The sequence below is a fragment of the Myotis myotis genome, unplaced genomic scaffold (genome assembly GCF_014108235.1).
Source record: "Myotis myotis isolate mMyoMyo1 unplaced genomic scaffold, mMyoMyo1.p scaffold_m19_p_13, whole genome shotgun sequence".
Lineage (NCBI taxonomy): Eukaryota > Metazoa > Chordata > Mammalia > Chiroptera > Vespertilionidae > Myotis > Myotis myotis.
This window is the reverse complement of record NW_023416317.1, coordinates 15,406,360-15,434,135: the sequence shown is the minus strand read 5'-3', so window position 1 is coordinate 15,434,135 and position 27,776 is coordinate 15,406,360. Positions and strand designations below refer to the sequence as shown.

Sequence of the window (27,776 nt, the reverse complement as noted above, 5' to 3'; positions counted from 1 at the left end):
GGTGGCTTTATAATCAGGGTAGCTTATATTTTGGGGATATACAGTGATGCTTCCTGACTCATACACGATGGAAGAAAGGGCTCATCAGAACCAGAGCCAGGCCCAACACTCAGACTGGAAACGTTACAGGAAACCCCAACAAAGCTAGGGAGCTGCCCCGGGGGAAACTCAGGCTGCCCTGATCCACATGGCCATCTTCTGCATGTGCTGCTGCCTAGTCCCCCCCTACCAAAACGGTTTTCTTTGGGCCGTGTTCCTGTCTCCCAGTATGTCTTATAAGACGCTTACATCTCATGGTTTTGTCTGTCCATCAGGCAGGGTGAAGGGGAAACAAGACTCTCGTCTCAGAAACCCAAGAGGTCAGTACAGAGCCCTACACACATGGCTGCAGAATGAATGACTACCTGAACAACACTTTTATTTCATAAGCATTCAAAGTATAGAGATGTGACTTTATGTTTACATGGTGGGGGGGGGGGGGGGGGAGACAAACCGTAAGCATTGAAAACATTATAGAATCTGTTAAAACTGAAGGAGGCTCCCCCAGCACCTATAACATTATCTGCCAGATTTCCTAGTCCCTATAGATACAAGTCTAACCTGGTCTCAAACGGTGGGCTCTATGTGCATGTGGTAATTCCTGGGAGTGGAACTTTATCCAGGTGAACAAGCTGCAGTCTTAACCGCCCATTTAGAGTAATGGGAAAACAGCCCTGTAAGATGAGTAGAAGAGTAAAGCCACCATTGAGCCAGGTTAAGAGAGGTGCAGTTCATTCAGAAATTATAGGCCCTTTTATGATCAGACTCGGGCATCCAGGAGACATACATCCAAGGTTTTATTGTTTCACTGTGCACATTTTCAAATGTGCGGTTTTCTAATTTCTCATAAAGATCCTTTCACAGCCAAAAAAGCACAACCAAAATAAAAACAAGCCTGCTGGTAATGACACAGGGACGCTCTGTACTTCATTTTCAAGCCGTATAATTGATTTTGACAGCAACACAGGAACCTCACGCACTATATTCCACACTGCCAATGAGCTCTCAGCAGGAAGGGGTCCACACTGCACCCCAGTGAGAATTCACAATGGATACCTTAAAAAAGTCAAGTGTGTGTTTTAAGCCTGGAATCGTTTCCACATCTTCCTCCAAAACATTCATCATCCGATTTGGATTGGGGGCACAGCATAATGTGAGCTTATAGTCAGAAGTCAATGCAGACCCCAGAGTCAAGGGTGACAGATGGGAATACCACTATGGCTGTCACAAACATTTTTCAAGTTTGCTTCGCATGAACGTTTTTAATGAGGGGCAGTTTTTAAAAAGGCTAGCAGGGGTAGAATTTTCTTGGCCATCGTTCTGACAGAACTGTTTTTTGAATCAAGTGGCAAGCGCAAAGCCATTGCGAGATGCCCAGGTGAATTCTGACTCAGCGACCATGATATATGCTGAATCAAAAGTATCACTGCAGAGTGTGTCCGACCTTAAGTTGTAATCGAAGAGCTGATTGCATAGCTCAGTTACCAGCACTGTGACTTGCTTAGATCAGCATTAACCCAAGTTCCATAAAATGCTAATTCTTTGCAATGTTAATAGATATTCCAGCCCAAACCGGTTTGGCTCAATGGATAGAGCGTCGGCCTGCGGACTGAAAGGTCCCAGGTTCGATTCCGGTCAAGGGCATGTACCTGGGTTGCGGGCACATCCCCAGTAGGAGATGTGCAGGAGGCAGCTGATCGATGTTTCTCTCTCATCGATGTTTCTAACTCTCTATCTCTCTCCCTTCCTCTCTGTAAAAAATCAATAAAATATATTTTAAAAAAAAATAGATATTCCAGAAAGAAAAAAAAAGGATTTGTTTTATCAAATGATTTAGAGAAATTTTGGATAGATATTGAACCCTTCTCTTGACTGCAGGACTTCTCCGTGTCTTTAATATGCTAATGTGCATGGTGATTCTTTAAGAGAAGGACAGAGTCTGTACTGTTTCCCAAAGGCATTTGACAAATGGAACCCTTTTTTCTAATAGTATTTTACAGGACTTTACTTTGATAAACATGCTTTGGGAAATGTGAACCTAGATCATATCAACTGGGTTTTTGTCAAATTAGTCTCTGTTCTATTTTCCCACAGCTCACTATGACCTACCCCCAGAGTCTGGAGGGGGGTGGGGGGTGTGGGGGGGTGAATATCCCCTATTGACATAGTGGCTTATTAAAACAACTGTCTACATCACAAACAATGACATTTGAAAACCACATAGCTCCTGCCCTTGAGAAATAAGTCTGGAACCCAGGTGGTTCAATTCTGAGGAGTTCCTGCATTGTATATCTTATGTCCAGACTGTCACTGGTCTAACCTTTATCTTTTACGAAAAAAATAACAATTGGTGGGTGTATTATTATAACTGACTACTCTAAAGAGAGAAAGTACAATGCTTTATTTAGTACATAGTACAAGAGTCTCCTCAAAATGGCAGGCTTTGCACTTTAAGTGGAGAACAGAAAGAGTTCCTAGAATATATTATAGTTAAGCCAGATAGTGTATTACAGACTGGTCTTAATGAGACCAGCTTCTCCCAGTTTCTGAACCTCCAGCTGGAGAGCCTCCCGCCGCTAACATGAATGCTCTGCATGGGCTGCAACATCCCCACTGGCCCATGAGCTGCCCTCTCAGATGCTTTTTTAAATCATCACATGTGTGCATCCTTCAGTGAGTCCCAGGACCCCAGGGATTGAGAGTTGAAAGAGGCCTTACCCCACACAAGCCCACCATTATGTACAGAAGAAAACAGGCTCAAAGAGAAAAAGAAAATCACTCAAAGTCACACAGCTCATCAGTGACTGAGCCCAGATCAAGCCCAGAATTAACCCAGATCCCTAACTCCCTCCGTACCCTCAACCCTCACCCACTCAGATGCGTGCAGCTCTACTGCAGAGCTGAAGTTTGGAAGGTCTTCTGGAAGCTTCTGCTCTGGCTCCAACAGCAGACACAACTCATCATAACCTCTTTTGAAAGGTCTTCACCCCAGAGGAAGCAGCAGCCCAGGAAAATATGTTCCAGAAAACTTACAGAAGCTGCTGCAAATCAGCTCCCCGGTAAGGACACTTTTGTTGGAAGAGAAGACCTTGAGATGTTGGAGGGTAAAGAATCTTGACTTACTGACTGTAAGTCCTAGAAGATAGCACAGAGTCCTCAAAAACCACCAGTGAGACTATGTGCTGGAAGACCTTACACGCCTTTACGAATCATTCCGTTATACCCCATTACATAAAGGAGCTTAGCCACTACCCCATAAAACCCATGCAAAGCCTCTTCACCCAAGTTTCCACCACCTAATCGTTCTATTTGTTTTTGAAGTAGCCTGACCATCACCTTCACTGTTGCTATAGTTACTGTGGACGATCTAAAAGCATATAAAGAAGCAGTTGTGCACAGGAGAGGGGGAGTGCCACACTCGTGACTGAGACCTGGAAAGAATGCCAGGTCTTCTTCCTGTTAAACATCACCAGGTTTCAATCTTCTCACTCGCAAACTGGTTTCATAGACAGTAGCAACCTCATGAGCTTGTTGGGAAGATTAAACAAGTCAATGTGTGTACAGAGGAACCTGGCCAACGAGGACTGGGTTTGTAATAGCTGCTTGTATTGAAAAGAAAGTTGAAGGTGGGTGGGAAAGAAGCCTGTGTGTGTTTGCCGTGGGTGTCAGAGGGGACCGTGCGACACATTGGGTGTTTGCTGTAGACGCAGTGGTGCCCTGCCCAGATCCTCTTTAGAAATGAGACGCTCATTCCCAGATGCCAGGAATGTGCCTGCCTTGAGAGGTGCCCTGCCCATGGTTATGCCTTCCCCAGGAATTGACTGAATCCACTGACTTGCTGATGGGGGGTTACAGAAGTACAGTCCTATTATCTCATTTGGGGTCAACTCCTTTCAAATGGCCACCCCAACTGCAGACCAACAGATGGGACCTGCTAAGGCCTTTGTTGGAACATTACAGCTCAAGTTCTCCAGGCCCATCCCTGCTTCTCTCCCTTCCTGAGAGCACTCCCAGGAACCTCCTGCATGTTCATCTCTGACTCTCCATTTCCCAGGGAACTCAACCAAAAACTAACCCCCTGGCTTAGTTCATTGCCCAATAAAAAGTAGCAGCTATTATTCTTATTGTTGAATTGTCTAAGCAATCCACTTGTTTTCCATGACAAGAGATTTCCTGAGTCTCTTTATAGATGATATCCCATTATGGATGAGAAAAAGAGGCAAAGATATAAATAACTTAAACCAGTTTTTATGTATCATCTAAAGAGTCCTAAGCTCCATAGTTTGTTCTCACAGCAATTTTTTCCACCACTCACTTGTCCCTCTTTAATGACTCTAATTTTAAAGACAGAGAAGAGACATACTAGATAACAGAATACCATGTTTATAAAATGTGCATAAAGCTTAGCTTATTGTGAAGGCATAATTTTAGATTATCTTAAAGGGTCAATCTAATATCCACCATTAAGGAGCAGAGGCCCAACCTTTGGGCTTGAAGGGTCAAGGTTCAAATCCGCCTGAAGGCAGACACATTTTATGGAACCAGTGGGCTGCACAAATAGCACTGGGCAAGGATATGAAAGGCCTGGGATCTGGTCTCCCCTCTGCCAACAACTCCCAATGGGGTGTTGGGTAGGTTATCTGCCTTTGCAGGGCCCTACTTACCTCATCAGCAAAACAAGGAGCTTGTGTTAAATAAAGTCTAAGGTCTTTTCTAGTAAGAAAAACTTATGATTGCTTAGCCTTGCAGAGTTTTTCCAGGCACCATAAAGAAATAAAATGCAAAGGGAAAGTGTAATAGCAGAGAAGAAATTAAAAGTATCATAAATTCAAATTACCAACTTCCCAAGTGTGTATTTCAGAAGAGGCTATTAAGTGACTAGAAACAGATTCCATAGTTGAATTTACCTTTCACAAGATTTTTATCTAAATCATTGCCTATGTCATTGATTGTCATTTCCCTAGTCTGGAGTGCCTGAATATACAGCTTAGCCATGCTCTGGACAAGCCATATGTCTGAGTTAACATTTTAAAAAATTAACCATGCGCAGTTCTCTGCCTTGGGCAGCAATGTGCTGAAACACCAGCATCTATGATGTCAGGGTGACATGCACTGTGATTTGCAGGTGGCCCCTGACTAACCTCCAGTAGCTGTATCTCAGGGCAAACCTGCAGTAATTGCCCTGGCCACAGAGAGCTGATTTAAGTGGACTCGATCTTTTGATGCATGTTGAACACAATTGCCCCCTAGGGATTCCTGAGTCTCCTGTGTGAGTTATTATGTAAATTCTACCTTTGAAAAAATTATAAGGTGTGCTGTCAAAATTTTTTTTCTCCTTTCAGCCCGCTTGCCTTCCATGTGTGGGTTCTTCAGTAATGCCTTCACCATTTCTACTTTGAAGATTATACTGTGCATGCTATGGATTCAAGTAGAATACAAGAACATTTAGATGCTCCAAGCACACACCTCTGACGCCTCTTTTCTCAGTGGCTTTTAAAGCATGACTTCTGGTTCAGAAACGTTTGCCTGGGAAAGCATTTTCTTCAGTGTCCAAAAGCTGACTGAGCCTTCGTCTGACCTTCATAAGAAAAACACTGAGGCCTTGGTTCCTCCTCAAAGCGTTGCCTTTTATGAGACCCATGATTACAGATGAGTCACTGAACAACTGCCTGAGGCTCAGTTTCCTCATCTATAAATGAAGATATACAAACTTGACCCATCCAGTCCTCAAGGTCAATGGGAGGATCCCATATGCTCAGCCCCTGAAAGCCCTCTGTGAAGTTCACAGGGCTCAGCTGAGATGCTATTATTACTACTGACCAAACTGATCACTAGCAGTGATTTTAATCTATATATATAAAAGCCTAAGCAACCATTTGACCAGTAGCTATGATGTGCACTGACCACCAGGGGGCAGACACTCAATGCACAGGCATGGAAACATGGAACAGACTGATGAATCTCAGAGGGAAGCGGGGAGGGCAGGAAGAGATTAACCAAAGATCTTATATGCATACTAGAGGCCCAGTGCATGGATTTGTGCACTGGTGGGGTCCTTCAGCTTGGCCTATGGGGATCTGGCTGAAACCAGCAATCTGACATCCCCTGAGGGGTACCAGATTGCAAGAGGGTGCAGGCCAGGCCAAGGGACCCCCCCACCGGTGCACGAGTCCGTGCCCTGGGCCTCTAGTAAACATATAAAAATGATGTCTCCAGTTTATAGCCAAAAACTCCTTCAAAATAAGCCCAGAGGTCAGAGTTAAAGGTAAACTGAAGAAAAGCAGATGCTACAAGGCAAGCCCTCCATCCTCGCTCCATAGAGCTAGTGCCCACTCTGTCCTGTAGCACCCCTCTGTCTGCTGATTCTCCCTGGAGATCACAGGATCATGCATGCTGCCTTTCCCCATCAACTGACATTTTAGGGGCCAAAGGGCACAAAATGGGATAAAAATTAAAAAATAGTCTCATCTCCTAGTCACCTCTCTCAAAATGAATAAGAGATTACATATCATTCTACCACGACTTCTTTTCCAGCCTCCAGCCCCTCCGGCTTTGTCATCCCAGAGCATTTACAACTCTGCTCCCATAATAACAGTGATTTCATTTGATAAATATGTTGCATTTCATTCTGCAGGATCTTCAGCCTTTGACAAACAAACATGCACTTTGCTGAGGACGGCTGAAGAGCCACTAATGGAGTGAAACCCGAAAACCCTTCAGAAAAGAATAATGAACTCCACTCCATCTCTAGGGGATAATTTAGGAGGTCGATTAGGCAACACTTGATTAAAGGTAAACCTCTCTTTTCCATAGAAATATATTGTGTTTGTACAGAGGGGCTGTATGAAGTGAAGGATTAGTCACAAATCCTGAGGAAAAAGCAGAAGACGTTTCTCGAAGAAATATGCAAGTTACTGCATATTGGGAAAAACAAGTAATTGGGAAGAAAGGAGAAAAACTCCACATAAAACAGTTTTATTTACTCGATTTTACTTGTCTGCTTGGAACTTTTCTAAGAAATGGTTAGTTCCCAAATACCGTGCACAGAATGCCTGGTCTCCCTGACAGTCCTTGATTTCCTACAAAGAGTAGGGACTTCAACCCAAGGCTACTAGAAGCTGACTGTCAAGTAAGATTTTCTGAGGCTGCCTACAGAGATCTGCTACAACAAAAGTCATTCTGGGCTCATGGAGAATGAGAGTGCAAAAGTAAAATAAATGTCAAAGTAAATCCCCAAGAACAGAAAACCTTCTGTATTAATCTTCAGTCCTACTGGCCAATGTTTGGTGTCCTCTGCAGACTGGCGAATACCTGAGTACTTTCGTCATCTTAAACTATGAATAGCCTGGGAACATGGGATGCCTCTCAGGCCACATTTCAATACCACCACAGACTTTATCCACAGCTTAATGGAACATCCCAATCTCTACCCATCCAGGTAGAAACTCACAGGACAAAGGAAGCACCTCACTGTGCTATAAAGATCAGACTAAATGAAAATGAAAATGTAAACAAATGTGGGTTTTTCTTTTAAGCTGGTGTTAAGACGACTTCTCTCACCTTTCCATATGTTGAACAAGATGGCTGAAATGGAGCCTCCCGAAATCACTCCACACCATGCCTACCAAACAGCCATGAAAACGCAGAACTAAACAAACGTGTTTTGACAGTGATGAATCTCCTAGCTCTGCTGGTCAGATTTCTTCTAATGGCAGTAGGCAGAAGTGCACCGTAACAGGCGAACATAGATCACCACTAGAGTAACCATTTTAAGCTTGGGGAATTGAAAGAGAAATTAACTCATTGACATGGAGAAATGAAAATATCGATAGGAAGGCTTAAAAATTGCTTCTTAAAACATCAGTGTCCCTCTGCAAAAAACAACCTGGCAAAGCTTGGAAACTCCATAACGTTTTGCTGAAAGCTAGGTATGTGTAAGGTTTCTGTTGCTTGTTACACTTCCTCTGTTAGCTGATTCCAAATCTAATTGGAGGAGCAAAGTCAAAAAAGTCCCCTTGGAAAAAAGGTACGGATGTCCAGAGTTGCACAAATTGGAAAATAAAATTGTCTTCTGAGCTTTTTTGCTTTTTTTAGAACTCTACTAAAAGGACAAGAATAAATGGGAACATTCATTTGCTTTTTAAACTGATCACACTTGGGCTTAACCACTAGCAGAGAAGAAACTTTACAGTTCCCTGGGAACCTATAATTTGGAAACGGAAGCACACAAGAACAGACTTTAGTTTTCAGGCAATAAATTGAAGAGAATTCTGCAGACATACAACAGAAAAGGAGCATAAAATATTGGCTTGTGCACTTCTTAGAATGTTAGTTCATTAACTTGATAAGCTGCACAGGGAAAAATGCAGCCAAAATCTACAAAGATGTCCACTGGGATTTCACATTGGCATATTTACTCAGCAAGAAATAGCAAGAGGTTGGAGGGGGAAATATGCATCCCGTCCTGGTAGAGACGATTTAGTGTGAATCTCCGGGAAGACACCTTGTTGAAAAATCTCCATGTGGCCTCTACGGGGACACACGGAAGCCCAAAGCCCCGAGGACAGACGTAAATATCATGTTCCATCATCTGTGTCCTGGGGAACAGGTCTACAATATTATACAAGAAAATCAGTCTTTCACTTCGACTTTTCACACATAATTCAGCATAAACTTGAAAAATATTTTAATTTTCCCTCCTTATTGCCCAAAATGATTTTTAGTGCTTTATTGGAAACTTTCATTCACTGGCCTGTGCTCAAGATCTGTATTACTCATCAGTATAAAATCGTTAACAAAGGATTTGTCAGGCGATACTTCCAATGGGCACTGTCTTCCATGGTTAGAAGCTCATTAGCTGTCTCTCTGGGAGAAAACCCTAATAACTGAACCCCATGTGGGTCAGATCTGTGCTAGCTCTTTCATAAACTTCATCTTATTTGAACCATCCAGGAGGGTACTAATTGTAATCCCCACTTACAGATTAAAAAGGTGAGGGTCAGAGAGAGTCCCTGCCTTACTCAAGTAATTACATAGTCTCAAACTAAGGTATTTCAGACAAAAGAAAGAACTCAGGACAAAGGCACTAAACTGCCATCTCTCTTTGGTGGGTCGCGTTGGGCCAGCTCTTTATTTACAGTAGGAACAGAGCGCCAGGCTGTGCAAGAGATGCTACACACCAGGGGTCCGTTCACCTGCACGTGTGCTTCACCGGATCCACGGAGTGTTTAAAGCCATTGAAACCAACTTTCTAAAATCCACAGATTTCATGTAAAGATTCACATGTTATGGCAACCAGAAAGCCTCTGGACCAGGGGTGGGCAAACTTTTTGACTCGAGGGCCACAATGGGTTCTTAAACTGGACCGGAGGGCCAGAACAAAAGCACGGATGGAGTGTTTGTGTGAACTAATATAAATTCAAAGTAAACATCATTACATAAAAGGGTACGGTCTTTTTTTTTTTTTAGTTTTATTCATTTCAAATGGCCCGGATCCGGCCTGCGGGCCATAGTTTGCCCATGGCTGCTCTGGACTCTAGGGCCACCTTCATGGCAGCAGTCAGCCAAAACTCGGTGGTCCCATGCCTTTAATGAGGCATGGACTCACAGTGCCCACCACTCTCTATTACATCCCTACACACAAGCCATGGCAGCAGCAATTTTTGATTAGTTTTACGTTCTTGCTTTCCTTATAAAGGAGAACCATTTCTCCAAAGCATGTCTCTTTCGACAGACCGCATGGCTGTCTTGCCCCTTTACTATGTCCTCTTTGTGGGAAGAGTGCACTTCCCCAATCCTGAATCTCCAATTCTCATACCAACTGGTTGAATCTCTTCAATCTTCCTTTGGGACACAATCCAAAAGCCATTATCGTTTCCGGCAATGCTCAGCCTTAGATTTTTCTGGATGTAATATCTATTTGGCTGAATCATGAAGTCAGAGTATCCAACCATTACAAAATACTGGTGTAGAAAAAAACAAATTTTGTAAGTGCCAATCACACAACCATCAGCTAATCAACCAACCAATCAACCAACCAAGGAAACCAGATGCCAGGTGACTGAAACTTAAAGGGCTTAACAGGCCGACTTATAAACAGGAAGCACTTAAAACAACAGCAGTATAAAAAAAACGAAGTGCCCCCAGAAAGGAAAGTTCTGCCTTCAGAAGGCAGTAATTGCTGCATCTGAGTACATCTGCTTAACAATCCAGGAAAGTGGGAGTTTTACTCTCTATTAACCTTAACCAGAGACATTTTCATCAAAATTAATCGTGATTACTTTTTATTGCATTTCAAATGCTGTCCGTTATTTGGGGTGGTCAGGAATGCAACTAAGCAATTCCAGACCAGGCTATCTTTTATGAATAAGTCTATGAGGTAGTTACTAAGGCCCCTTATGAAAATATTGCTATACAAAAGTTCATGGGTCAAAACAAGACATTAATTTCCATAACTGGATGTGTCCTTAGAAAAGAAAAAATGACTATTTATAGAAAAAACAGAAACTTTAATGCTCAATGCATATCACAGCAGAACTGCATAATTTCCATGTGCAACATAGATACTTTTAAAATGTTTCTTTTATCTTTTCTTTGTTGTTATAATAACAATTAAAAATAGAAAAAGAAAAAATAAAAGAAAACAAAAAACACTCTATCATTAACACTTATTTTGAGGATAGCTTGTATCAAGTACAATCCTAAGTTTTTATATGCACTGACATTTTATTTTTATTTATTATTATTTTTTAATCCTCACCTGAGGATATGCTTATTGATTTTAGGGAGAGAAGAACACAGAGAGAGTGAGAGAGAAACATCATCTGAGTGAGTATATTGAGTGGTTGCTTTCCATATGGGCCCTGACCAGGAATCGAACCCGCAACCTAGGTATGTGCCCTGATGGGGAATGGACCCCACAACCTTTTAGTGTATATAGATGATGCTCCAACCAACTGAGTCACATGGGCCAGGGCTGCATTGACACTTTAATCCTCACAACTCTGGAGTAGATGCAATTATTATTCCCATTTTACAGATACACTGGTCTTAGGGAAGTTATGTAACCTGCCCAAGGACATTCAGCTAGTAAATTTTGAAACTTGGAATGAATTCTGGACAGTCTAGCTCCACAATTAGATAAAGAAATATAGCAACAACACTTATCTCACTGTCACAAGGATCAATTGGTCTGTTATGTTTTGTGCCCTGACTGTATCTTGCTCTGTGCAACCTGTGTACCTGCCTGGAGGTCCTTCCCTACTGCTCTCTCCCTCCCATGTCAAACTCATTCCATCTCAGTCCTACTTCACTCTAAAGTTTTCTTGCCCCCCTCTCTTAATTTTCCAGAACCCTCACCATATCCACAATCTCCCCATATGACACTGATATGAAAAAAAACCAAAGGTGGCTTTGGCTGCCCAGCACCCCTTTTGGTAACAGAACTCTCTTTCTTGTGGGAAATCACGTGTCCCCACTCTCAGCCCATGGGCTTTGGGTAAGGCTACCCCCTGTCCTCAAGATGAGGTCATCACATGACCTGATCCTGGCTTGGCCAATTCATGTGTTTTATCAGCCTTTGAACTTTGTCTAGAACTACTAAGAAAAGACTTTTCTCCTTCCCCTGGGGTGACAGCACTCACAGACTGTGTTGGCTGGTGGTGGCCATCATTGGCATCACTGTGAGAATCAAGGCAACGAAGAACAATGGCTACCTGTGAGTAGGATAAAGTCGGATTCCTGATGCTATAGTCTGCAACTAGGAGCCCTGACTAACCCAGTTGACATAAGAATTAGACAGCTTCTATAAAGTAAATAGCATAGAACCCAGTATATGGGGAAGTTTAATAAATGGTACCTAATCCTGTTAATACTTCTCTACATTAGATTCTTGAAGGTGGAAGACCTGGAGTCAGGTTCATCTCCACTCCATGCTAGATGTCATTTCATTACTTTTCTGAGACTAGTTTTACCATATGTAAAATCACCATTTTTGTGAAGAATAAATGAGACTGTGTGCCTGGCAAGGCAATAAAATGTTCTACAAATTTAAGTTAACTACTAGTATATTCTCAGTCTGTAGGCTCCAATCTGATGTCTCACAACCAATAGGGAAAAGAATTACAAAACCCTGGGATGTAATTTGCCAAGAACATTGAGGAAGCTGTGGATTTAAACAAGTGACCAGTCCATGCTAACTAAGGTGGCCCCAGGGCTGAACAAAGAAGCTGATTCTAATACTGTGCTATCCAAATCAGGCATCAGTGCAAGGAGGCTTGACTGGCAATCTTCAGGTACCTCCCGGACACAGAGAGAAAAGAAACTACTACTAAGTCATCCCCTCATGCCAGTCTCAGTGCAGGGCATGTTCTTGCATTTCTTACTCCAGAATAATTTATTTCTCTTTGGTTCAATTAAAAAGAACAATTTTATGTACATATTGAAATTATCTAACTTCTTCTATCTCCAAGGAGGAAACCTAATATATAACTGGAGAGAGACATTAATTAATAAGCAAAATTTAAAATGAACTCCAGCCAACTTGAACTTGAACTGCTCTGTTTAAAGGCCCACAAATAAATAAAGGAACTTCAAAGCAAATGCCCTGGGCTAGCTTGAATGTTTTATTGAGCACATGGAAAGAGCCCCTTTGCCAAAAATAGGAATGGTTAATGAGGAAAAATGGGTGTCTTCAGTGGGTCCATTGGTTTCTGAGAGCCATCCATTCAGAGATAACTATATTCCACTGAGAAGACAGAATAATGACCTGTTTCAGGGCCTCAGAGTTTTAGGCAAAACAAAACCAGTTTTATAAACTCTCTGAGATCAAATTCCTGCATCTTTTCCCAAATACCTTCTGTGATAATAGGCACACATTTCCCTTCTCCTAAAACCAAAGCAACGTCCATAATTCTAAAAGGAAGACATTGCTACGTTTTAAGCTTCTTGCCAACTACATAAACGGAGCCCTTCACATTTAAGGTAAAGTATAAGAACCAAGAGAACCCGTGAAGCATCAGTGGGCTCCCCCATAATCGCTTTTCTTGGACACCATTTTGAAATGATGCTCCTCACTACAAACACCTCCAGGTCACCTGGGGGTACGTGGTTAGTGCTGGATTCAGGGCAGAGGCACGCCCACCGCTTCTGCGCACGTTTTCCCACAGTAGTGGCTACATGTCAGAGCAAGTGGACCTCCCACTATTCAGGCAAGAAGAGGAAAAGCCTGGGCTCACCTGCAGGTGCTGGGAGGGGTCCGCCATGCTATCTTCCCGCCTGCGCACTTCCTCCAGGAGCTGGGCATTCTTCTTCTTTTCCAGCTGCTGGTTGTGCTTGAGGTTGGCCACCTTCTTATTCTGATCCTTCATATGCCTGAGGAGAGTCAGCACAGCTGGGTTAATTCAACCCCTGCAAGGTCGTACGCGATCATAATGGAAACGCTAAGTACAGACCCGTATTGATATGGGTTCAGGGAGAGCTGGGACTTCAGAATATTCTATTTATTCAACCACACATGGGTATGGAGCACCTAGTTCATGCCAGGGACCAGGAGGGCACTGGGGCTGCAGTGGTGAATAAAACAGGGATAGTCTCCACCTTCCTCATGGAGCTTAGAGTCCAGTAGAGGAGACAGACAAATACCAAGGAGACACAACTTAGGTTTCCTAATGTTGAAGGAAACACAGAGCATGTTGTGAGAGATGATGTGCCTTGCATGTGTGGAAAGGCGGGGGGCAGAGCAGATGGCTTTAGTCACTGTGTCCAGGAAACCTCCCTAAGGAAACAAGACTGTGAGTGAGGCTCTGAAGAACCAGCCAAGAAAACACCTGGGAAGGAGCCCCCAGGTAGAGAGAACAGCAAGTATAATTCCCAAGGCAGTAAAGGACCTGGCTACTTTTAAGAACTAGAAGACTGCAGGGAGTAAGTAATGGGGTGGGGTGGGGTGGGGTGGGGTAGGCGATGGAACTGCAAAGGTAGGCAGGACTCATGGTATGCTGGGCCCTAAGGTCTGTGATGGAACATTTATTTTCTCCTAATTAAGTGCTTGCTGTTCTAATTATTATTATTCTTTTGGATCAGGTTCTATTCTGAGATCATAATCCATTACTTTGATTTTAAAATAACAATTACAAGGCTCCAATCAAATACATTGTCATCACTTAGCTCAAACAGAATAACACTTTGGCTAATCATCATGCTAAATAAGCCCCAGTGCTTGGACCAAAAAGTTCTCAATGAATCTATAGGATGTCAAAGTGCAAAATCATAAAGTGAGAGTAAAAGACTAAGGATAAAGGACGGGTTAAAACAAAGCAGGGGAGGGGGCAGTTACAGGCATAATGTGGCCTATTTCACCAGCAGCGTTTAGCGAAACATTCCACAGGTTTAGGCAACCATGTCCACGGCAGCTGTTATAAATCTAATCCAACATGTGAGGAGGCAGGAGGGCCGTCCAGAGGGCTCAGGAGCAGGGTTTCCAAAGTTGGAGGGCCGTGGAGCAGAGCCATCGGGGGAACTTTTAATCCCTTCGCCCACTCTCCCCTGCCTTGCTAATGGGCCACTGTTACTGAGTCCCGAGTCCCAAACAAGTGTATTGAGAACCACTTCTCTTATGGAAGTATGGGTGAGATGAGAACTAGATGATAAACAACAAACAGGCCCAAATGAAACAACTAATCATCAAATGGAAGCATTCTCAACAAGAAACTCTTATTTCTAGTGCTCATTAAATTATAGATTTGTCTACTTCCTCCTACTCCAAGAAAAAGAAATTCAAGAGAATTATTTATTGAGCTTAAAAATCATCTATTAGGGGCTCTGCTAATAAAAATATTCTGAACCAACTAAATATTTGGCTCAGTTGGTTCAGAATATTTATAAAACCAACAGACTCAGTGATTTAAATATTCCTTGTGATACTTATTAAGAGGATATAAGTATAGAAGGTAAGATAGAATAACCATCCCCTTCATCATTATTTGGATTGGATTATTTTGGTCTCATATTTCCCTGTTTTAACCAGATACAGTAATGTGCACATATGATGCTACCAGCAAAGTCTACATGCTAATCTACTTTTAGGAGAGTATCGTTTGGTTACTACAGAGATGTTAAGAATGACCACTTGCTTCCTAAATGAACAGAGGTATAGTCATTCCAAAGCGCATACTAACCCAGGGCAAGTACAATTCCTAGTTCCTTGGACGACAAGGCCAGTGCACGGTAATAGGACATGAGGGAGAGGTCAGTATTACTAGTGAGATTGTTTAATTAGAGGACATGTTTTATAAAGAAATACTTTTTTATTACTTTGAAGTACACCCTTAAATAGAACTAACTGCTAAATGTTTCCCCCCAAGTACCAGTGATAAATAAAACAGATTATAATTGCAAGCATCATTTTGCAAACATCACTTAAGGAACTCCCACAAAGTTCCCAAGAAGACCTTGCTTTCTGGGATACTGCAGGGGTTTTTCAATCCAAAAAGAAGAAAACATTCCAAATCCATGCACCCCTTAAAACGTTCCAGAATTAAGAATGAGCAGCAATCAACTCGTGCTATATAATTTAATACAGGAAAATATACAATTTTAGATGCACAGTTCAATGAGCTCTGACAGATGTATGATACCCATGTAATTACCACCATAATCAAGATATGGAGCCTTTGCATCACCCCATGAGTTTCCCTGTGCCCTTTCACAATTAACCCCCTGCCACCACCCAGGCTTGGCAACCACTAATCTGTTCCTATAGAATAATGGAACCACACAGTATGGCCCAATTTGTGTCTGCCTTATTTCACTCAGAATGATGTTTTGGTTATTACTGATTAACAATGCAGTTGTCAGTATCAGTAGGTAGTCCATTTTTGTTGCTGAGTAGTATTCCACACATGGTTATTCTACAGTTTGTTTAACCATTCATATGTTGATCAATATTTGGGGGTTTTACAGGTTTCTAGCTATTAAAGTAAAACTGCTATTAACACTAAAAAGAGAATAGAATGGGTAGCTAAGAACAATGGAAACTGAAGTTCAGACACTGTGATGGAGGCATATCTTCAGTCGTCTCCAACTATTCCTTCAAATACCACCTTATTTAAGGCACTAGCAATTGGAAAAGAAAAGTAGGGTTTTAAATGGCACAACTTAGGATTTGGGCCAATAAGATCTATGCAGAATAAGGTGATGAGGATGATCATCTTGTCTTTGCACATGTGAATATCAAGAGATGCATGTAAAGTGTCCATAACTCCTTGCTAGGATGACTAAGGTTTTCATATATTTTTCTAGCAATAGAACCCTTTCTTCTAAGAAAAGCTTACTTGAAAGCCAAAAAGAGAAAGAACAACTGCTCTGCCAGAGGTAGGAAGGAGGGAAGGAGTGGAGTGGGATGGGAAGAGATGAGCACCTCATCCACTGGACAGTTCCCCTCTCAGATGCTCCTCAGGGAAGCTAAGGTAAGCAGTGGGGTAGGAAGGGAGAGTAGGAGGCAGGTAGAAAAAGTCATAATGTTTAAAAATATTAGATCCCTTGGAGAAGAGAAAATACCCCTACATAAGCTCAGTAGACACTTGCTGAAGGAATCACCACAGTGCTTCTTGCTAATAGTAACTTCAGCATTTCCAAGAGTAAGATGTGTAAGTGGCCTATCAGTCCCCACACTTTCCCCACCTGCAGAAGTAAACACACACCGCGTAAGTCATGCCGCACTCCGCGTGGCTCTCAATGGTCTCTAAAACTCTGTGGGAGTGCAAGCCACCAGCCCTCTGACAGTACTGCCTGAGAAGAAAGTGTCTCTGATACCAGCTTCCCCAACTCCCACCCCCTCCCCCCAGGCAACTCAGGTTCCAAGACCACCAGAGACTGGCATGCTCCATGTCTGGGGGAAAAGTCATTTTGGAGTGATTTTTTTTTCTCTCTCCAGGAAAACAGCATTAAAATATATCAAAAATGCAAGTGTTTTTAAAAAGCAATCATGGGGGCGTGGTTTGAGAGTACAGTGGTATGGGCAGTTTTTAATGTTTGCCTTAAATTGACCAGTCTCATTAAGCAAGTCATGTCACTTTTCTTGTTTTTAATGTTTTTATTGATTTTAGAGAGAGAGGAAGGAAGAGGGAGAGACAGAAATAATGATGAGAGAGAAACATCCATTGGCTGACTCTTGCATGCCCCTAGTGGGGATTTCCCAAAACTTGGGCATGTGTCCTGACCAGGAATTGAACTGGTGACCTCTTGGTGCATGGCATGACACTCAACCACTGAGCCACATCAGCCAGGCAAGTCATGTCACTTTTCAAATTCAGCCATCATTAAGGAATTTGGATTAAATAAAAAAAAATTCCAGCAGGTATCTAGATCAACAATGGCTACTATATTAAGAATGAATGTCGGTTCTGGTTGGGTAATTAAGTTGGGTGGAGCATCAACCTGATGTGCCAAGGTTGCAGGTTTGACCCCTGATCAGGGAACATACAAGAATTAACCAATAAATGCATAAATAAGTGGAACGATAAAATGAATCTACCTCTCTCTCTCTCTTTCTCCACCCCCCCCCACCTTCATCCCTCTCTATAAAATCAACAGATAATTTTTTTTTTTTTTAAAAAAGAATGTCAGCCCTGACCGGTTTGGCTCAGTGGATAGAGCGTCGGCCTGCAGACTGAAAGGTCCCAGGTTCGATTCCAGTCAAGAGCATGTACCTTGGTTGCAGGCATATCCCCAGTGGGGGGTGTGCAGGAGGCAGCTGATTGATGTTTCTCTCTCATCGATGTTTCTAGCTCTCTATCCTTCTCCCTTCCTCTCTATAAAAAATCAATAAAAATATATTAAAAAAAAAAAGAATGTCAGAGAGGACAGACTCCTGCTAGTTTCACTTGAATACTCCATCAAAGTAAAAACGTGTTCTCTAACTTGCTGGTGAGAGCTGGTCAGGCCTCTACAATCACATGGCTGGGATATGGGCTGGGAGATACATATGTTTCTCCAAAAATGTATGTTTATTTGTATAGAAAAGAGAAAACCAAACCTTCTCTTTCTTTAAAATATCAGCAGAAATCAGATGCCATTTTTTGCCCATCTGCTCTCGAAAACTTGAAATGATGGATAATAGCCATTGTTAGAGAGGACGCCAGAATCCAGAGCTCTCATCTGTGGTCAGCAGGAGTGTAATTGACAAAGGCATTTTTGGAAACCAATTTGGCAGGATCCACCAAAGTGCACAGACACTTTGCCCAAGCAAACCCACTTCTAGGACAGTAGCCTACAAAAATGCTTGTCCAAATATATATGTACAAAAATTTTCATTATAGCGCTACAAAAGTGAAAATTTGAAAACTGCCTCATCACCCACAAGGAACCTGGCTGAGACCGAGTACATGCGCACCATGGAACCCTGAGCTAGCTGAGGAAGGAAGGCAAAACTGAGATGTGGAAATGGAAAAGCCTTCAAGACATAATATCAACTGAAAAAGAAAACAGGCAGCAGAATAATACCTATAGCTGATCTTGTTTATCATAAAACATGAAAGCCTGTTTGATGGATAGATACAAACATGCCTGGACATGGAAACTCCTAGACACCCCTCACCAGTCTGTAAACGATGGTTCCCTTTGAGTATGGGAATGGGTTTGGGGAAGAAGGGGAACTTTCATGTGTGTGTGGGGGGGGGGGGGTAAAATACATATATAAGAAAATGCACAAATATTAAGTGTACAAGTCAATGATTTTGACCAATCAAAATGCAGAGCACTGCCATCACCCAGCCTGGTGCCCCTCCCCCTGCCCAGAAGTGATCACAGTTCTAACCTTTACTCACATGAATCTTTGACTGCTCTTGCACTATGTACACATGGAACCAGAAGCACGTGTTCTTTTCGGTCTGACTTCTCGCACTCAGCTTAAGGTTTTCGAGATGCATCCGTATTGTTGTGTATAAGTTCCATCTTATTGCGGAGCAGCATCCCAGTACATGAATACACTACAGTTTCATTAGCTGTTCCCTTTTTAAATGGATATTTGAGCTGTTTCCAATTTTTTTAAGATTAGTAAGATGGCCATGAACATTCTTGTACCAGTTTTGTGTGTGGACGTATGTTTTCTTCTCTCATGGACACATAACTGGATGGAGGTTTAACTGGCAGTGTTACATGGAACCACCCCATGGAAGACAATTTCTGGGCTGCAGGAGTTTTCTAGGGGCAGCTGCGGCAGGAGCTGGGAGCATAAACCGTGGAGCCGAGCCGCAAGGCTCCCATCAGAAACCACGCCTTTCTAGCTGTATGACCACGGGCAGGTCTCTTAGCCTCTGTTCCTCAGCTTCACATATAAAATGGGAATAAGAGTAGCCCATGGGGGTTACTATGAAGAGCTGACAAGTTAGAGCAGGTCAAATGCCTAGAACAGACGCCAGCCCGTGCCCTCTGTTTCACGTTAGCTGGAGGCAGGAATGTAATCGTGTCTTCTGCAATGTTGGGAACACATAGTTAGGGTCTCGCTTCCCACACCGGAACAGCAGGTATTCTAAAGGCCTCCGACAATGAACTTCAGAATGGGTTATTAAGCGCTTTTTGTCAGACATTTCACTTCCACTTGTACTTTTCTTAATAATAAGATGAGTTACATTCCTGGAAGGTTATCTTAATGGAAGCGTTGCCGGAAGGTCACGACGAGCCTGGGTAAATGAGCTGGGATCCCGAGGCGACTACACAAGCAGACGGGCCACACACACACAATGGAAGCTGACAATGAGTACTGTGCGCAGAATTTCCAATAATGAAAGCTTTTACTTTAACCACTGAGATGATCCCATTTTTGTAAAGCTTGTAAATTCCATTCAGTACTTCAGCATAGCTATAAATTTCAGAAACCTATTATAAATAGCCCAGAGGTATTTTTACAGCACACACAAATGTGCTAAATGTCAGGAGCATGATATTCCTTCCTGGAAGAGGAAGTATCTGGCCTGTTGTGGCTACTTGAATCCAGCACGCCTCCCTGCAAAGAGTCACCGGTAGGGCCAAGGTCTTAGGGCTTAGCTCCGGAAGGAAGCAGATCTCTTGGACTGAATGTGTCACAGCATCCCTAGAGAAGCCCGCCTGCTTGGCCGCCAGCTTGGACAACTGCCTAAGGCCTTGCCAACACCCTTCAGCAGGTGCCCACTTACCTCCCATGCTTCCCATCTCGGCTTTCCTCCTCAGTGGTTCCTCCTCTGCTGCTTACCTGTGGCCCTTGCCCCTCTCACTCCCTGGAGGTGTGCCCTCCCATCTCGCATCTCCTGTATTCCTACCTCCCCTATGGTGTTTGAGGCTCCCCAAGAACCCAGAGACAGGACCACCTTCAGTTAAAGCACACAATGACGACACACCTCAAAAAGACACCATTTATCGTTTACCAGGCCCGCAGGACATCCCAGAACCTGATAACAAAGCCAAAGAAAGAAGGTGTTAGAGGGGACGGAGTGTTCAAATACGAAACCTGAGAAATGAGCTTCCCTGAGGCAAAGACAGACAGCCTTCCACATGGTAGTCTCAGGCTCCACTGACAAAAAGGCTCCTTGGGGAGATGATCCCACCAGCCGGTCCCTCATTGGGCCTGAAAAATGGTTAAATCATCTGAGACCAAAGTGGGACATTGTTGCTAGACTGGCCGCACTGTCCTCCCAGAAGCATCCCTTACAAAGTGTGGGACTCTGGGCAAGTTATCTCACTGGGGGGTGTGTGTGTTTGTGTGTGTGTGTGTGTGTGTGTGTGTGTGTGTGTGTGTGTGTGAGAGAGAGAGAGAGAGAGAGAGAGAGAGAGAGAGAGAGAGAGAGAGAGATTAAATGATTTAATAAACCTAAGGCTCTGAAAACTGTAACCATACACAAGTGAGTGCTTTCTACATGTCAGCCTACTCCCACTGCCCCAAACACTCCAGTGCACTTCTATTCGCCCCACTACCCGCCAGGTGACCTCTCACCCAAGCGAGGAAAACCCAGGGAGCAGGTTACACAGCAGAAGGTCAGCACAATTAATAAGAGACGGGCTTGTTTTTCTTATAGGTATTTCACTCCGGGGAAGCTTCTGAAGGGCTGACTTCCTTCAAATGTCCTCCCTCATTCTGGCCCTGAAGAACCTCCTCCCCCCAAATACCAATGCAGTGCCATCCCAGATGTGAACGGAACCCAGTGATGGAAGCCCAAGCAAAGAGAGCAGATGCTGGGGCCTGTTAGGGGAGACCCAGGGACAGGGAGCAGAGAGAGCCTGGCCCTTCCTGACCTTCGCGCCCTCCAGATGCACCTGGTGGGAGGGCCATGCACCCACAGGAAACTTGCAGGAGAAAGGCAAGCCTGTTTGCAGCCTCCTCGGGACACAGTGGTCAGTCCATGGGCATCTAATAACAATGTCCTCCTCCTGGTAAGCAGCCGTAACCAACTGACAGGCCTGGCCCTGATGTACTATTTACCACATGAATTTCTTATCAGGTGGCCTCCATGTAAGTGTGGTGACCCAGACAGCATGGCTGCTCACATGTGTCTGATAATAGAAGCTCTGGAATGATCAGTATTCTCATTGTGGAACAATACACAGGTTGTGATGTTCTACATCCTCCCAGCACAGACTCGTCTACAAATCCAGGCTTCTCATCCGTATGCTCACAGTTAGCTCCCCAGGAGAGTCCAAAGCAGGGTGCCCCTGTATCTTCACTGCCCAGCAGGTATCCTCTCCTTCATTACATCACGGATCCACATAGCCCATGGGGCCTTGACGCCCTGCCTAGGGAAACTGAGAATGGGTGGACCCCTTCTCTCCGTCACCCCTGCTGCCACAGCTCAAGTCAGCATTGCTTCCTGCCTGAACCACGATGCTCTTCTCTCTTCATGGTCTCTCTGCATCCACTCTTGGTCCCCTTTAAATTCATTTTCCGGCCAGTAGGAAGAGTGAGCCTTTCAAATCAACTCAAATCACACACTGTTGGCATATGAACCTCCAATGGTTTCCCATTTCCCAAAGAATAAAATCACACACCTGTGGGCCTCACCAGCCTCACCCCACACCGTTCTCACCCTTCCCCCCAGACTCCAGAATCCAGTCTTCTTTCAGTACCTGGTGCTCACTGGCTCTGTGCTGTTCTCGTTGGCTGTGCCCCCTTCATTTCCCTCTCCACAGCCCTCATCCCTCTCTCCAAACTCACAGAGCGAATGAGTGGCAGAGGCAGGATTCTCATTCAGTCTGGCTCCAAAAGCCACCCATCCCTTCGCCTCTGTGCTGTGCCAACCACCTGCGCAGAAGGTTGCAGAGTTCCTTCACGCCACTGTCCCACTTTCTCTTCTCCCACGCAACCCAGAAAGTTCTAGAGTAGAAACAGAAATCCTCGGATACAGTCTCTGTTCTGTAGCACAACCACATCCAGCTCCATCACCCCAAACTTCACAGGGTGCCCTGACTACTAGTGAACTGGACACCCGTGAAGAAATCACCCGAGAACATTAGCTTTCCACCTGCAGCGTCTGGAATGGAAGACGGCAGCTTAGCAGCTTCCAACCTCACGGGGCAGCAACACTCCCCCAAATGAAGACCTAGATACGAAGCAGGAAACAAAGCCAAGGAGGCTGTGCAATTCCCTGTTAATTTTGTTCTCTGAACCTGTTAACCGCAGTGTGACCACTTTTTGAACAGATCATTAGGTTTTCTGGATGAATCTGCCAGGCAAGTAGACACGTGTAGTGTGTTTCAGATCCTGACACTTGAATGCATCATAATGAATTTGGTTCTCTTCTTTCCCTACAGACAGGGTTAATCAGAGATGAAAGTTTGAAGGTGACACAATGAGTGAAGATAAAAGTAGAAGCTCAGCAAAAAAGGGAAGTAAGAGCTCAACAAAGGACAGTAACAGATAACAGGGAACTTAGGATGGGACTCCTGGGACCACAGGAAAACCCAAGATGGAGCCAAGACAGAAGATTCAAACTCCTGCCCTGCTCCCACCTCATATCTTCTCCTTGCACATCATTTACTTCTTTTCAAATAATAAAAAGGGAATCCAAACACTTTAAAAACAAAACATTTGTCGAACTGCCACAATTCCATAGAGCATTGTATCATTCTAAAAGCCTACGACTCCGCTGTTGGACAAGGGCACATTAGGGCCAATTTGGTAGGGTGTCAGTTGTATTTACAGTTTGGGGTAATATAAAAACAGATGGAAACTGTGAAATTGACCCCTGGGGGGCTAATGTTGGAGGAAACCAACATTCCACAGTCTGGCCAGAGGTTGGGGGCGATTTGCCCAGACAATATACAGCCACAGCAACCTGTGAGCACAGGGGCACTTGGTATATGCAAGACCTGTTTTTATTGCATCCAATCTGGAATTCGGCTGCAGCAGCCCAGACACAAAGTAAAGCAAAGGCATCCTATATAATAAAGAGCTAATATACTAATTAAACTAAACAGCCGAACGACCTTCCAGATGTCCTTCTGGACGAACTTCCAGACAAAGCCCGGGCTATGAGGGCCGAGCCCCTTGCAAGAATTTCGTGCATCAGGCCTCTAGTAACAAGATAAAAATCTTACATGCTGATTTTCCAAATTAGAGCCCAGAAGAAATGTGTCAGTGTTTATATTATTTTCTACCAGAAATCAATGTTAAAATATTGCTAAGTAATAAAAAACAACCTCTTTTCTGGATGTCATATTATGTGTCAGCACTGTCCTGAGCACTGTAAAAATATAATCTCAGTTAAACAAAATATCATTACACGGAGAATATTTTTATCCGTATTTTACAGATTAAGAGGCTTAGAGAGGTTAAGTAACTTGCCCAACATCATACAGTTAATAAACAGTGGATCTAGACTTTGAACCATCGTTATGGTGTTATCTATTATGCTATATAAAAATAATAAAACATTATTATACATTATTATGAGATCTTTGCCTCAAAAAGAAATGGAGCATTCTAGCTAGGCCTGGACAAGCCTTTGTGAGAGTTACAATCTCTCTTCTCTAAGACGGAGGCAAAGCACTAGCCTCAGTACACAAGCCACACTCATTCAGGGTCTGGCCCATCCGAGGTATGGCTTATTGGAGCATCCCAAAGAGAGATCAACACTGAGTCTGTTTTCCACTGCTCCATAACAAATTACCACAGATTTCGCAGCCTAAAGCAACACTCATTTATTATCTCACACTTTCTGTGAGTCCCAAGCCCAGGCACAGCTGGCTGGTCCCTCTGCTCCCAGGATTATCGGGCAGAAATCAAGATGTTTGCAGACTGCATTTCTCATCTGCAGGCTTAACTGGGGAAGAATGAACTTCCGGGCTCACTCAGGTGGTTAGGGAGAAGGACTCCTTTCCCTGAAGTCTTATGAATGAGGTTGCCTTGTTCACTGGCTGTTGGTGGGAGTGGAGGCCGCCCCAGGTCCCTCAGGAGGCCTGGCTACGTGGCCCTCTCCATAGGCCATTAACAACATGGCAGCCTGATTCTCCCAGGGCGGCAGGAGCCCTCTCTCTGCAGTCTGCTAAGAAGACATCTTGTATAATGCAGAGGAACCATGGGAGTGGCTTCCTATCCTTTGCCTATTCTGTACAAGTCACAGGCCCGGCCCAAATTCATGTGGAGGGGATTGGGAAGGGTGTGAAGCCAGGACTATGCTGGAATTCTATCAATGCGCTCCCCATAGAACTTGCTGCCATGGAAGTGTCCACTTCTCTGCTGTCCACTGCAACAGCCACTGGCCACATGTGGCTACTGAACATGGGACATGAAGCTAGTGCCACTCTGGACCACAGTTTCCAATATTGTTTCGTCTTAATTAATTTAGTTACATGTGGCTAGTGGTTACCATATTAAACAGCATAGACATGGACTTTAACCAATAACCAAATTATAAATTAATTGGTTTTGAAAAATTTTTAAACCTTTATTTTATTCTGTTTGTGTTAATCTTTTAAAATATTTCGCAATCTTTTTACTTTCAATTTCAAACATTTCTTGGGGACTATTTACTTCAGTATCTATCTACCAGACTTCACTTTTCCATTTTCTAAACTTCTTCCAAACCATTTTCACCAAAGCAACTAAGGCATCTGGAAGGGCTAACTTATGGCCAGCGAGGGGTTATGGAAATTTATGCATCCTTGCACTTCCCCAAGTACTTATCCCCATGGCAACACAGTGCAAAGCTAAATGCCTGTCCCTTCCACTCTTCTTCTCTTAACTCAGACCTCTTCTAGCTCTTAGTCTAATGTCAATGAGTAAAACAGAATCGGAGGTGGGTGGTGGATAAAATGAAAATCAATGTAGGAAAACAAAATTGCAGAATTATCGGCAAAAAGTGCATAAACCACTTCCCCCAATTACACTAGGAGACAGAGCAAACCACTTCCCTCATGACTGCCTCAGCACAAGGAATCACCCCCCAAACACAGCACTGCTGCCACCTGTTCCAGTTTCACTGGATGATGGTTTTCTTAACTGGGTGGTTTACAAATAGTGCTCTGGCGGAGCTGACTCTGGGGGATGTTAATAACTGTTACCAAAACAAAATAAAACAAAAAGAAGGGTTAGGCTCAAGTAAGTTTTGAGAGCACAGGGAAAATAAATGTGAACACTGCAGGAGTTTTCAGAGCCTTTACTATTGTAAAGTGCACTGTGACTCTCCAATGTGGAACATGGTAGAATGTGTTTATTGGATTTATTTGATCCAAACCCTTTTTCCCCCAGGATCATGCTACTGAATTATTGCTCTAAGGTGTAAAATCTGAGGAATAATAGTTTTAATCAGGGTTTCCCAAACGTTGGTCATTAGTGTATCATCGCAATGATTTTTGCCATACCCTAACTACCTGTGCTACCTAATATTTTTTCTTTATGTTTTTACTTTATACACCTTTCAGTCTTAGATTCTTTCTAAGCAACAATTAGTGAAATCTAATGTTTGCTCTGCAAGTTCTGGATGTTCTAGTACAAAAAGGCATAGCTGATAAAATTCATAAATATTCATCTGTATCACCTAAACAGAGCCTACGTACTAAACACATGTAACTAATGACAACAGAGATTCCCAGGCACCACTTAAGCCAGGGCTAGAAATGACAGAGACAGCATTTAAGAATAAGAAGGAAGCGGAACGCCTTTCCTTTGCTTTTCAAAAGCAATACCAATGGGCCATCCAGGCTGAACCAGGTGGCCCTGGATCAGCTCTAGTAACTTCACACTAGAGACAGGGTGAACTTAAGAGCTGGGACTTGGAGCCTGATTGCATGGGTTCAAATCTCAGCTCAACCATTTCTTCACTGAAGAACCGGGGACAGGTGAATTCATTTCCTTGTAACAGTTTTCTTATATTTAAAACCAGACTTGAACAGTAAAATAATCCTTACTCAAAGGAGAAATAAATGAGTGCCTGGCATATAATAAGGGATCTATGGATACCACCACACAGTACTTTTAAATAGTAAGGAAAAGAATAATATCAACAGTGGCTTCTTTCCTCCATGCATCCAGGCTGGCTTTCTGTGGGGGACAGACACCCCCCTTTACTCAGGGACACCTGTTCCAGGACACTGTGCTGGACCAAACTGCTGGAAAGAACTCTCCCATGCCCTCAACCCCTCGGACAGGGACTCACCACACACGGTGAAGATGGCACCAATCTGAAGTCCTGGCTTATCTCAGCTCCATGGTTTAAAGCTCAGGTCTCAGGAGGCAGTGAGACCCGGTGATTGAGTTGATTCCGTGCATCTGGGCTCTGTGTCTGGGTCACAGGTCCGCCTCTGCCCTGACTGGTTGTGCAGCCTCAAGTCTGGGGTCTGATCTAAGTTGCCTTAAAGAATGCATATGCATATATGCACAACCCATGGACACAGACAACAGTGCCTTGAAGGCCTGGGAAAGGGGTGGGAGTGGGGAGGAGGTGATAGGGGAGTGGGGGGAAGAGGACATCCGTAATACTTTTAACAATAAAGATAAAAATAAAGCAATAAAGACATAAGTGTGTGGCATTTCTTTGTCCTCCTGATTTTGTGGAGCAGAATTTAGCTCTGCTAGGTAAGTTATGACAAGTCCCAGACACTTCCCAGCCATAAGATATATTTGGGCAGCTCTTATTCCATCTGTCCTTCCTGGGGCCCATGCATTCCTGTTCTCCCAACTGCTCCTCTAGAACAGTCTTCTACTTGACAATGGTTACTCAAACCAAAGCGATCAGAGAATGCCAAGAGCCAGCCTAGACCTCTGTCCGTATCAGGAAAATTCTAAAGAACGCATCCTCCAGAGCCTGCCTGCAGATCTCTGACCCCGGGAGCGCCAACCATCCCTTTCACACTTCCCTCCTCCTGGCCCAGGCTGTTTCCTCACGGGACACAGTCCTCCACACGGGAGTCCTGATGGGCTGTTCACTGGAAGGATGCAGGAAACCCCTGCCCATCCACAGTTTTTCCTGGTCTTTCTAGCTTCTACCTGGGTGGCAATGCTTCTGGAGCTCCCAGGTGCAGAGTGGCCCAACTTTGAGGAATGCTGTCCCATCTAAAATCGACAGAGTGGCCACCAGGACTTGGGTTCATAAGCATGCATGCTACAGGAGGAAGCATTTTATCAACCTCTCTCTGGATTAGGCAACGTGCATGTTAAATCCTTGGAACCATTTTATGATCCCCATTATAGACCAGAAAAGTGAGGAAGAGCATTAACAGGCTGTTCCAGTTAGAAGGAGGAAGAGCTGGGTTCATTCCAATCTGTGAGACTCCAA

At 43.7% G+C, this 27,776-nt stretch overlaps 1 protein-coding gene across 6 annotated transcripts in view; it reads right to left on the bottom strand.

The window, feature by feature from the left end:
* The window catches only part of ERC2 (ELKS/RAB6-interacting/CAST family member 2), an 880,873-nt gene that overhangs the window by 401,522 nt on the left and 451,575 nt on the right, over positions 1–27,776 (bottom strand). For all 6 annotated transcript variants that reach the window (XR_004971467.1, XR_004971468.1, XR_004971469.1 and 3 more), the window contains one exon: positions 13,275–13,410. Coding sequence is in view for 1 of the 6 variants with exons in the window: in XM_036331877.1 (XP_036187770.1) it covers positions 13,275–13,410 (136 nt within the window). In the remaining 5 variants the exon portion in view is untranslated. The remainder of the gene's footprint in view (positions 1–13,274; positions 13,411–27,776) is intronic.